The following is a 13,656-nucleotide window of genomic DNA, read 5'->3' on the forward strand; positions in this document are numbered from 1 at the left end:
TATGTTTCAGAATGATTTGAACATGCATGCATGCATGGAAATGAACTCAGATGTATTAGCACAGTGGCTCTGAGAGTTTAGTTAAAGCTAATTACCATATCACTAAATCACAAACACAGCTCCCTGTTTCCACTCTTAGAGGGGATCTAAACAATGTGTGCAGTAGTGACATCTTATGTCAGCAAGGCTATGAGAGACTGAAATTTTCTTACAGTCCAAAGGGATGAACAATAAACTACCACAAAACCTGGTGCCTTGAAAACATACACCAATGTGACTTCTCCACTAATACTGATTTTTATTTTCAATCAGTACTTCCAAATAAGAAACACTATGATAATCACTGCTGTGAGAGTGTGCCTTTTTTTCCACTAACAAAAATTTGGGGATAGATTATTAAAGATGTCTTCCCTAAGAGGCAGAAGGAGGCCTTCACACAATTTATCTTTCTGTGAATGGAATTTCCATTTCTCTTTTTATGTGCACTCCTTTCCTCCTCTTGCAAACCCCATGACTCTTCCTAAAAAGTCTTTGTTCTTTATTCTTTTCTCTTTTTTTAAAGTACAACAGATAACATAAAAGAGAACCTAGGAGACACTCTAATATGGAGAGAACCATTTGCAATCATTATACCATATAAAAAGTGGTTCAAATCTTCAACTTGATGTATTTTTAATTGACATCAGTTCTTCTATTAGAATGAGCTGACAGAGAGCTATTAAAACTCTAAAAACATCTGACAACATGCTATAGGAGAGTTACTCTTCAGTAATTAGAAATATGTACCACCCCAGCCGTACCAGGTAAAGGAGGACACCTCTAAGAACTATTGTATCCATCCCACAGACACTTACCCAGCACCTACTGAAGTGCTAGTTCCTGAGGACATGAACAGGAGACAATTTCCTGCCTCTGAGGCTCACGAATGGCCAGAGCAGATGCCACTGTCATAGATGATTGTAACACAATATGCTAAGCGCTGTAAAGGCTGATGAAAGTTGTGCTCTGAGAAAAGTAGTGTGGGAGGCCATGACGGACAGGTGGGATTTCGCTGCATGGCTGGAGTCAGTGAGGGCCCTGCGTGAGCCAGCAAGGTGTCTGGTGTCCCCTAGCCTCAGGAGGGGCGTGGTTATGCAGAGAACAGTGTGCATGTGGCCGCATGCTCATGCTTGCAGAGGATGGGGTTTAGGCAGAGGTGAGGCTAGAAAGGGCTGCTCACCATGTGGAAGAATATCATGGGTAAATTGGACTCTGGCTGAAAATTATCCAGAGAACCATTTTTTCAGTACCCAGAGGACCTCATTCAGCATCTCATCTATATGGACCAGCATCTCATCTTCAAGGACCACCAAAAACCTCACTGCAGCAAGGTTCGAGGGTCTGATTTAAAAATAATGCTCTTGCAGCTTCACCTGTTAAGAATTTATACCACATGAAGAGAAAAAGCTTATTAAAAATGCAGTATTAGGGGCTCCTTGGTGGCTCAGTCAGTAAGCGTCTGACATTAGCTCAGATCATGATCTTGCAGTTTGTGGGTTCGAGCCCTGCGTCAGGCTCCGTGCTGAAATTTTAGAGCCTAGAGTCTGCTTTGGAATCTGTGCCTCTCTCTCTGCCTCTCCCCTGCTCGTATTGTCTCTCCTTCACACAAATAAATAAAACATGGAAAAAACTAAGAAAAAACAGTATTAATTTAAAATTATTTAAAGACTAAAACATATTTATATTACAATATGCCTACAGAGTTATATATGACCAAAATATAATCTTCAAAAATCATATTATATGATCAGATACTAGCTTCTGAACGTTAGTTCTAAGATACAAATCATAGTTAACTAAGGGAAAGGCAGTTTTAAAATAAGAATATGGTTCTAGCTGAGCGATACTTCTATTTGAGACTGGATTACTTTTTGAGTTACTGTTAAATTCTAGTTACAGATATAAACTAGAATAATATATAATATAAAATATATAATATGATAAAATTGGCTGATCTAGAGTTTTGTGTCTTGAGTGCATGGGCATACAAGTGTGTGTGTGTGTGTGTGTGTAAATCACAATCTAAAGTCTTATTATTCCTCAACTTCTATAGATAATTCTCACCAAACTTAGAAGAGTTGCATAATTTAAAAGATAGTTCATCCTCTTATTTTTTGAAATATGGGATTTCAGTTTATTTGGCAGCAGCCATGGAAACCCAAGTTTAATGATAGCTGATTAAAAGGTTCCTTTTTCCTTGTTTTTATTGTAAAATAATCAAAACTATGTTGGCATGGCCAGCATTTCTCACTGCCAATGTTTTTAAATGTTCAATATTTGTATATGCTGTGTCATTTGAAGCATATTTCTCTAAAAAATAATCAGGAGAAAGATTATGTTTGCAGTTTCTTTGTTCAAGGTGTTTATTGCATCTCAGAGGGCGAACATGCACTGGGTTTTTGAACTGAAATAGAAAGAAACGCCATTTTGAAATTGGTTTTAGGTAATTTTTCCCCATTACAGTGTATGTTATCCCCACAGTAAATTCAGATACAACCACTTGTAAATGGTACCATACATCTATTAAATTATTTGAAAAATAGGCAAACACCTTTCCAACCCAGTATGCTTTTACAAAGAGCTGCCAAGCCACTAGCAACACTGATCAACAGTGACCTCATTTATGCATCAAAATCTTAAGCCAAGCCATCAGCACATACAGTATGACAACAAATTAAAAATTAAAGAATACAGTATGTACAGTAAAGGATACAATTCTCTGAATTAGTTTAAATTCTAATCACAATGGTACAACGAAACCTACTTTGAGCTCAGTTGGAGGATGGAAGAACACTAGTCTACAAAACACACAAAGAAATACCAAATTAACAGATGTACATAAAACCCACAATAAAATAAAAATATTTTCAGTAATCTTTAAGTTACAAATATACCTCGGGGTGCCTTCGTAATCACCTGAAGAGCGTATCTCTAACTTCGTTTTCACGGACATGATAGAAACGGACCCTTTACTTTTCAGTACATTTAATCAAGAATGAATAAATAGGTCAATTTAGATGCAAAACCTGTCAAATATAATCAAAATATACATTTCAATATAGCAGTGATTAAATATGGAATTCTTTCCATATGATTTTTTTCATTCTTGATAAGGTAGCTTCAAGGAGAAATATTTATTATGGATGTTAACCCTTATATTTTTTTAAAACAAAATTTCTTAACATATACAGTGCCACAAAAATAAACATTTCTCACAACAGTTGAAGTTCCTGTGATTGGAAAAATGTACTCCACACCGAAAAAGTTTTGTATATTTAAGAGTGTTTTCCTTACTATTTGATAATTATCATACTATGTTGTAACAGAGACACAGAGAAAAAGAGAATTCACGGGGAGAGTTTAGTCCAAAAGTCTTATATACATTGGAACCTTCAAAAACACAGACACATCTTTCCAAATGGCTCACCACACAACAGCTGCGTCATCCGTCCATGGGCGAGGTCCAGAAAAGCACTAAAGGCATCAGAAACATCCATTCATTGTTTTTACATCGTACAACACACAAATAACCCAAATACACTACAATTTTGAGAGGAGGGATAACAGCTAAGGTAGTACACATTCCTAATGTTCACTTTCACAGCTGTGCTACACATTTTGGAAGAGAAGTTACGAGTAAGCATTGGGTTTGGTACTGGTGGCTCACTTTGAAACTCTGAGCATCAATTTTATTTGAAGTCTCCAAACTCATTATTTTTTTCCTATTCAGTCACAAAAAATTGCAGCTGTAAAGATAAAAAGCACTTGAGTTAGGAATAATATTACACACCCCTCAAACATATTACCTCCCTTTCAATTTTTATTTTACAGTTACTATGAAAAGTTTCCATTAAAAAGATTTCTGTATAAGAAATTCACATTTATATACATCTCACAATTCTTGTCTTAAAGTTTCAGCCAGGAAGAAATTTAAAAAAGAACTTTTAATGTATAATGTCATTTTAGACAAAATAATATCAGCAAAATTTTGAAATGTGCATACTTACTAGAAATCTTAGTAGTGAGACATTTGCTATTAGTTACCTTTAAAACAGGGCAGGGGGGGGAAAGGAATGGCAATGATTTTCATTATTTCTTTGCTTTCTTTCAGTTATGGTGTTCACTGAGTCACTAAATAGTTGAACAAGTAACAGAATAGAGGGGTGAGATTTCCATGGTGACTAAGTGCCTCTGCGAATGCCTCTTCCCCCTTTACTCTAGCCAGTCTGTGCTTTACCAGTCATCTCTGCCAGGAAATCTTCCTGGGGTGAAGGCTTAGCCACATGAGTAACTCTTTTTCATAAATTAGTCTGTTTCTGTCTCCCTTGTGACTGTGAATCTCTAGGGGCGGGAGCTGTCTCCAGCATCTCTGTTTCAGGTGCTCATCAGAGTTCCCAGCATATGATGAGAGCGATATTTACTGAATGAGAGGTGGATAAAAGGTTGCTCCCTGCAGAATCCTTGGTAAGTCCTGAAACTTTAATGGTAGAAGTGCTCATTGTCTCATTTTTGCCTACACCAGCCCAGTCTAACCCAAAGTGGAAAAGAAAAGTCAGGCATAAGGAGAAATTACTTGGCTGAGATGCCAAGGCCTTAAAGTGATAAAACTTACTAACATTATATAAGAAAAAAAATCAAGTAGGGATCCACAAACGTCTTAGTAGGCATTAGAGAAAATTAAAATATAGATATATATAGGTTGTGATAATAAAAATTACATTGGACAATGGTCCAAAAATGTTGACCCTCTTATTCCTCTAGTGAGACCTTAGGCAAATCACTCAATGCCAAGAATCAGTTCCTTCAGCTTTGAAATGGAGACAAAAAGTATCTGGCTGGTTTATTCCATAGAGTTTAATTTCTCACAAAGATGACCAGAGTAGTTCATAATTAGGAAGTGTATATGAAAAGTACTGTGCAAAAAAAAGCAGATTTATTACTATCTATCCACTTTCTGCAAGAATTTGTTGAGAATCTATCCACTGTGTTAGCTTTGGGGTTAGTAGTAAACTTTTTTCCTTTATCGGTTTCCTTCCTTAGTCCATTAATCATCACTGCATAAATTATATTAGAAATTTAAAACTACAATGTGAGAAATTTAAAATTCTTCTTGAATGCAGAAATGCAAAGGGTAACAATCTAAGCTTTATTTGATTAGACCAAAAAAGGATAAACAAATACAAAATACAACTTTGTAGCCAAGCATATCCTTAGATAGTTTCTAAATGCAATATTATAAATGTTAGCTTTTTATAAATTCCAGTCATCAGGTAATAAAATAGTAATTTTCTAATTTACCAAGTATCTTGGGCAACTTTTTGCTGTATCAGTAAAATTTTTGTGCTTTTCAGGACAACTTGGAGGCTTTTCTCCTTTTTAGTTTTATAAATTAAGATTGAAAAATTTACTGATAATTCATTGATGACTTTTAATACTGACTTAAGTATAAACACTCAAACTATTACTCTATACATGTGTTCAAAGCACAGAGGTACAAATATCATACCCGAAATAGCTAGGTACTGTACAGGTCATTATTATAAGCCCACAGGAAAAGCTCAATATTAGATACCTTAAATTGTTTACAAGAAATCCTTGATGTTAAGATCCGCTAATGGGTCCTTTGCTGGAGGTTTCTTGGGACTCTGAGTGGCAGGTGTAGGGCTTGGAGAAAGCTAATGGGGAAAAGCCAGCCCAAGACAGCAGAAAGAGAAATCAAACAGAGACAGGTAAGCATTAGGCAGAACACATACCACAGAAAACAAACATGCAGAAGATCAGACGGCTTAAAGGTTTACAAAATCTACTTTGTTCTACTCAGCCACAGTGTTGTGTTTAATTTTGGATTCATAAAGTACACTTCAAATGATATTTGGTTTTCTTGAAATTCTTTGACATCAGATTTTGCCAAAGTAACACTTGAGGACTCTAAGCAGAACGACATGGGCAGGAGTTAGGGAAGACGTGGAAAACTAGTCACATACAGATATTATGGATACAGAGTAAAAAAATACAACAATCAACTGCTCTACACAAAAGCATTTTTACGTTGAGCTATTAGTACCACTAGGCTAATAAAGGAATTTTAATAATTTTTTCTTACAGTGAGAGTGAGTTTGAAGGAAAAATAGAAAGGAAATAATTTGCAGAAAGTCTCTTAAGAAATTACTTTAAATTATTATCTAGATATCCTAGAATTTCACATAGATTATCTTAAGTGAAAACAAACTTGGAGGCACTGTCTGTTTCGAATGGGCAAGGAGTTTCCCAGTTATGAATGTCAGTAAATTGCAATATTGCCCGTCCAACTCTCAGAGAGGACTAATTACTAAATGCTATAGGACAAAATCATACTGAACTTACTGGCAAAAGCAACAAAGAATGAACTCACCTTGTTTCTCTTTAATTAATACTTATTTTATTACGTGACAGCAATAAGCTTTGGAAGTAGGCTTTTGCAAGAATGTTAGGGGATGAGGCCTTGAAAAAGGTCATGTCATCTATATAGGGTAATAATTGACGTGGAACCTTCAAGTCTAACTAACCTCCTATGCTGTAACATGATAGAAATATCAGAAATCTGTGATTGTGGGGAGGTGATGTATGTTTTTATTGGCTCAGTAAATAGAGCTCCAGAAGTAAGGATTTTTAGATTTGTTCCCATGTCCAGAAACTAATGACTGACTGCAGTACCTATCAGTCAAATTTCCATTTTTAAAAACAGGACTCACATTTCATAAGAAAATCAGGAAGAAAGAAAATGCAAGTATTGAAGTTATTTGGAAGATAAGAAACTCAAGAGTTGGTTCATCATGAATAATTTGGTTAGATGACAATATCATGACACCAATCAAGTAAGCTAGAGTGGAAGAGTCCAGGCATCAGTAATGAAAACCTGTTTGTTTTCTGAAGTAAAAAATCATTTTTATTTCACCATCTAGTATAATCACCTCTGCTGCTTCTCTGATATGGGAAATACAATCTGAAACTTCTATAAATATGGCATGTCATTTCCTAAATCACTGTAAATTCAATTAAGTGATTAAAACATGGTTTTTATGTCATCTATTTTTCATTTTCATTCTTTGAATTAAGTAAATGAACTGATGCTATGTAATGCTGGCATTATGCAAGAAAAACAACTACTTTAATAATATCATGTTAATTTATTTCTAAAGCTTTCAGCACACTAAATACAGTAAGATTTTAAAAGCCTCAATAATAATTCTTCCAAATAATAAAAATGGAAATGTCCTGCTCTTTTTCAAAAAAGTGGTAAACAGTCATAGGTGTATTCAACCATCAAGAAAACATTCATAATAAATGAGATCCTTATTAGAATTTAAATATATCTAGATTAAATTTAACTCCAACTATTACCCCCAGAACCTTCCTCACTCCCTTCAGAAACCATACAAGGCAGGGTTCATTTGTTTCAAAGCACAGTAGAAAATTTCTCAGGAAGCCAGTGGTTTGAGTATGGCCTTGAAGGCTAGGGTTTCTCACATTCTAAATTTGTCTCTTTGAGTACCCATCATCCTTTCATCTGGTCACTGTGGCTGTTGAGGGGTTAAAGAAGCTAAGAGTAAAATTTGGGAACAGGTAGAGAGGATGGACTTTAGAGATGATGAAAGGAAGCAAAAGGGATTAAAGTATACTCAGAAAGTTCAAAGTAGGTATCCTAAGGATAACACAATATAAATACCATTTGGTAAGTTATAAACATCACGGAAGTGAACCAACCATTTGATGGTACATTACAATATATTTGAGCTATTTGTTTGTTTGCTCAGCATGGTGCTAGTAAAGTCATAGCTTGGTGTTCTGACTCCATCCATGTCAGTTTCTTATGGTGAAAACCTCTTTGGTTCTATAAATACCCTCACCTTGGCCAGGAAATTTATAAGAGGAATCAAGGACTGGTTACTCATCAGCATGCCTATCACTATTAGCAAAACAATTCAGCAAAGCGTACAAGTTAGCATCTTTGTGAATGAAGGTAGCACTTTGTATAGTAAGAAATTTGGCCTCATCTGAAAAAAGGTTTGTCCTTTGTCCCAGATCCTGGTAGGTAATCTCTAAACCCTTGGACTTTCCTGAGTGATAGGAATGTCTTTGTCATTCAGGGTGGGTTCTCTGAACCACACCTGACAGTTGATGCAAATAAGAGGACTCAGGGTGGGCACCAGCCACACCAGAAATACCAATATGATTAGAGTGTTGGGTCTTAGGGCCACATGATGTCAGCCTTTCAGTGAGGTAGGGGGGTTGGAGATTAAGTTCAAGCACAGAGACAAGAAGTCAGTCGTTTCCATATATGGACATTTAAGTAAAAACTCTGCACACCGAAGTGCAGGGGAGCTTCCTGGGTTGGCGATGCTGCACGTGTATTGTTACACACTGATGTCAGGTGAGTAGCACACTCCAGAGAACAGAGAAGCTTCATGCTTGGAGCTTTCCCAGTTCCAGATTGCACCCTGCACATCTCTTCTCTTGGCTGTATCTAATTTGTATCCTTTCACTCTAATAAAACTGCAATACATTTCATGCCTTCCCGAGTTCTGTGAGTTATTCTAGGCAACTGTCGGAGAACCTTCAAATTTGTAGGCAGCAGGTCTGAAGTGAGAGGGTAGCCCTCAGTGAGAGGGTAGCCCAAACTTGTGGATGGTGTCTGAAGTGAGGGCAGTCTTATAGTATGATAGAAGTTACGATTCAGTAGGCAGGGGGGAACGATTAGGACCTGAGGTCCCTGGGTGGGAAAAGACACCTATTTTGGAACAATGCTGGGAGTGACGGACCACACCAAACCCACTCAGGCTTATGGTTCCTCTTAAGAGTGTAACAAACTCCACCTACTCCCCCTCAGGTTCCCCCACAGCAATTTGACAAAAGACCTAGGTATGGCCATAGACCACATTCATACAATGGAATGAGCCAATCAGGAATGGACAACCAGCACCTAGAGCTATCAAGCCAATGAGGGTAGAACCTGAGAAGTAATAAGGGGGAAGGGGGGGCGAGGGCTGACCAGAACCTTATAAAACAAGGACCCTTGCCTATATAGTCCTCAGGCATTCACTTTCAAACATCCCCTCTCTGTAAAGAGAGCTTTCCTACTATTCTTCCTCTCTAATTTTATACTGTAATAAACTTTTGCCTGCTGTTCACTTCTTCATTCTTCAGAGCAGTGAGACAACAAACCCCAGGTATTGTGGTAAAAATTCCTACAACAGTAGGAACTCTGCAGTTTGGCAAACTCATTGCTGTTAGCATCACAGCTCCTGGGAAAACCTGGAGGTCTGAAGGACTGTGTCCCTATCCCTGTATGGGAACACTATAATAAAACTATGAATCAGAAGTACTCATTTTTCTGGAATAAATGCTCAGACACTTTAAATGTCTAGTTGGTTCTCAGGAATTATTCTGAATTAAGTAGGAGAGGAATAGAGGGACTTAGGATAGTAAGTTACTTCTATCCACTTTTCTGACACTATTCCTAATCAGTCTTTCATGTTCTCTTTACTTCTGAAGCAATGGATCCAAGGATTATATCAGGTAAAAGATTAAAGAGTCTGCCACATGGCAGTTTTTTACTGATACATTAATGTCATTATTTTGAGGACATTAAAAAACAGACCTGTGTGCCAGGTACAGCTGCAGCTCCAAAGGGGGGCCTCATCATGGGCTGGGCAAACATGACTGGCTGCTGAGGCATCATGGGCATGCCCGTTCCAGCAGGGGGCTGAAAAGGAAGAGAGGTACACAGCATAAGTGAATCCACCATGGTGATATGAGAGGGAAAAGATAGGATAAAATAGGTAGAGAGGGAAACGTTAGGACTTGAGGTCCCTGGCGGGAGAAAAACACGTATTTTCGAACATATGGGAGCATCTGACCACAGCAAACTCCCAATGGGTGTACAATTCTTCTTAAGAATGTAGCAGACACCACCTACTCCCCCCTCAGATTTCCCTCAGGAATTTGACAAAAGACATAACTAAAAATAAGCAGTAGACCATAAAATATATGATCCACAAGGAACGGTATGGCCACAGACTGCTCCTCATACAATGGAAACGACCCAATCAGAAAGGAATGACTAGGCATTTAGAGTTACCTAGCCATAAGGGTAGGACCTGAGAAAAAAACAAGGGGGAAAGAAAGGGGCTGAGCAAAACCCTATAAAACAAAGCCCTTTGCCCACAGTCTGTGGGCATTCACTTTCGAATAGCCGGTCTCTGTAAGGAGAGCTTTCAAACTATTCTTACTTTCTGATTTTATACTCTAACAAACTCTTGCCTGCTGCTCATTTTATTCTGCCTTCATTCTTTGAAAGAGCGAGACAGTGAACTTGAGGTAAAGAATCTTGCAACAGTAATTCCCTGATGTTTATGTCTTTAATATGTTTCTGAAAATTGTTGAGGAATGCAGGTCTGTGAGGAAGTATAACTTGTAATTTTGAACAATGGGGGCCATCAGGCTGGCAGATGGAGGAGAACCACTGAGGTACAGTAGAAGTCTGGCTGGCCACATGGCATCCTTATCCCAAACAGGCTTTGTTGGTGAGTACTTGTCTTCTGTAATCATAATTCTTAAGAGATAAAACCATGTTGTTGGACCATAGTCCTAATATTTCTAGTGATAAAAGTGATAAGTGAGAAGTCCTAGTATAGTGATTAAGAGTTGATTTTAATAATTGAGTTAAGAATATGTTTGGTAAATATTATTCCAAAAATGACATAACTACATACTATAGAAATTATTTTGATAGAAGAACTTATTTTAAATATATTTTATTAGAGAGAGGGCATGAATGGGGGAGAGTGGTGGGGGGAGGGGGGGAGAGAGAGAAAGAGAGAGAGGGAGAGAGAGAGAGGGAGGGAGGGAATCCACACTCAGTGTGGAGTCTAATGTGGGTTTCGATCCTACAACCTTGGGACCATGATCTGAGTAGAAAACCAAGAGTTGGGTGCTCAACTGAGCAAGCCACCCAGGCACCCTGATTTTAAATATTTTCTAGCTGACTTTAACATGTCATGTGTAGACTTCCTAATGTCTAAGGCAGATGACTTAATTTTTAAGTTTTACTTTACTGCATTCGGGGAAGAATTATATTCTGTGGTAATATCTGTTAATCCAGGATTTGGCAAAGGCCTCAAAAATGTCAGTTATGATTTTTAGCACGAATTGCCACTCACCATTCCAAATCCTGCTCCAGGCTGTCCAACAGATGGGGCCCCAGCAACAGGAGGAACTGAACTGGTAGGAGGTACAGCTCCTTGCTACCAAAAAAAAAATCACAACACACACACACACACACACACACACACACACACACACCCACCCCAACAATGACAAACAAAAAGAACCAACATAATTTGGTTTTAAAATGGGAGAATATAATGTTACAATACATGCTCCTTTAAATAAGTGTGGGTATGTAAAGAAATATCCCATTTTAGCTTTATGTTAAAAAAAAAACGGCTCTAGCACCACGCTAATGATATGAACAAGGTGATGTTCACTACTGTGCTATCTGGACTCACTGGCTTATAGCCTATTCTAGCACTGGGCTTCCTCCTCTTCCTCCTCTTACACTTCTCTCCCATCCTCACTGTAAATGAGTTGAATTTCTCTAAGCTTGTCTTTTCCTATCAGTATATTCTCCTACAGGTATTGGGTTAGACATCTGAAAAACATGTCTTCACTTATGTACCAATGCTTGGTTTTCATTTACCACCCCACTGCCCCCATTTTTAGATTCTGTGTTATTCTTCTCTCTGAATTTTGATGGTTCTATATTTGTTCAAGGGTCAAAATTAAACCTAAGTTTTGGAAGCATTTAGAAGCCTACACATCACATAATAAAGCACAAATATTGCATTTCAGATACAGGTATGACAGCTTTTAGTCATACAACAAACCCCCTAATATTCCCCTTATGTTTATTTATTTTTATTTTTTTATAATAGTTTGTCAAATTGGTTTCCATATAACACCCAGTGCTTCTCCCCACAGTGCCACCCTCCATGACCATCACCCCCTCCCCTCCTCCCCTACCCCCTTCAGCCTCCCCTTATGTTTAAAACTAACCCTACTGTAATCCCTTAAATTTAACTCAACCGTTAGAGCAAAATTCTAATTAAAAAAGAAAATAGTGATGTCAGCAAAAATGGTGAAGTAAGGAACTCTGAAAGTCTCCCCAATCCATAAAATCAATAGAAAAACTGACAAAACCTATTAGAATCAATATTTTAGAATTCTGAAAACTAACTAAAAGCTTGCAGCAATCAAGAAAATACTTATTAAAGAAAATCAGCTGGATTTTGGCAAGAATAGTGAGCTCTGTGGCATCCTAACTTACCCTAGTTACACCCAGTCTTCTTCAGCATTGCTGTAGTCTTGAAAATAACAGCTTATGTTCTCAGTAATAGTACCAGAGGGAGCAAACTATATTTAATTATTTTGTCTCGTCTGTGTGGCTCCCTGGAAAGACTGGCTCAAAATGCTTGTCTTTGTCTCACCAAACAGGGAGTGCACCTAGTGCTAAAGCTGTTACCTGAAGCCATTTGTGGAAAACATTTACAGGCAAATGTTTTAGTTGTTGCTGTCTGAGCAAATGGTAGACTAAACAAAAAGCTTGGGAGGAAAGGCTGGAGAAGGAGATGCTTTGGGGATTAAGGGTTTAAAAATCTCAGACATACTCCTGGGAATTTGGAAGACCATGCACAAGCCCAGGATTGTGTGCATGGTCAGGAAAGATATGAGAAGGTCCCCAGCTGACCCTGAGACTTTGCATAAGCAACAAGTGATTGCTAAGGCAGGGTTGCAAACTGCCTGGTTGACTTTGAAGACCTGCTCCAACACACACTCAGAACTCCTCTACAAAGACTGGGAGATATTCTAGTTCTAGGAATTTAAGTTTCTACCTAGCCATTAGCTCCCCACTTAGCTAAAGGAGCAGAGACTTCAATGGCCACAGGTAACAAAGAACAGAGACTACAGAATTAGTTCAGAATGGTCACTAAACAATAAACAAATAAACAACTACAAAGAGTAGCCACAAAAAAACCTTAGGAAAGAGATAGAATTTGATTTCTAAAGTAGACACATTATAATATTCAAAATGTCTAGGTTTCAACAAAAAATTTTTGAGACATACAAAGAAATAAGTCAATAACCTAAACTTCCACATTGAGGGGCTAGGAAAAGGAAACAAACTAAACCCAAAGAAAACAGAGGAAGGAAATAATAAATACGAGGTAGAGACAAAGTACAAAAGCAAATTGAAGAAGTCATAAAAAATCTAAATAAATTGATAACAAAAAGACTGTATCAGTAATCAAAAAACTTCAATCAGTAATCAAAAAAGTCTTGAACCATATGAGCATTTCAATAGCAGTAGAAAAAGCATTTGACAAAATACAATATCTGTTGTTGGTAAAACTCTCAACAAAGTAAATGGAAGAGAATATACCTCCATATAATAAAGGCCATGTATGAAAAACCCACAGCTAACATCAGACTCAATGGTGAAAAACTGAAAGCTTTTCTTTTAAGATCAGGAACAAGACAAAAATGTCCACTCGTATCACTTTTATTCAACATAGAACTGAA

The 13,656-nt window shown here is 37.5% G+C and overlaps 1 protein-coding gene across 6 annotated transcripts in view; it reads right to left on the minus strand.

The window, feature by feature from the left end:
* Nucleotides 1–2,372: 2,372 nt before the first annotated feature.
* The window catches only part of SNAP91 (synaptosome associated protein 91), a 151,947-nt gene continuing 140,663 nt past the window's right edge, over nt 2,373–13,656 (minus strand). For all 6 annotated transcript variants that reach the window (XM_029943951.1, XM_029943950.1, XM_029943945.1 and 3 more), the window contains 4 exons: nt 11,238–11,321; nt 9,677–9,781; nt 5,612–5,714; nt 2,373–3,785 (listed from right to left, as the gene is read on the minus strand). In XM_029943951.1, coding sequence (XP_029799811.1) covers nt 5,622–5,714; nt 9,677–9,781; nt 11,238–11,321 — 282 coding nt within the window. In that variant the 3' untranslated portion in view covers nt 2,373–3,785; nt 5,612–5,621. The remainder of the gene's footprint in view (nt 3,786–5,611; nt 5,715–9,676; nt 9,782–11,237; nt 11,322–13,656) is intronic.

Source organism: Suricata suricatta, chromosome 7 (assembly GCF_006229205.1).
Source record: "Suricata suricatta isolate VVHF042 chromosome 7, meerkat_22Aug2017_6uvM2_HiC, whole genome shotgun sequence".
Classification (NCBI taxonomy): domain Eukaryota; kingdom Metazoa; phylum Chordata; class Mammalia; order Carnivora; family Herpestidae; genus Suricata; species Suricata suricatta.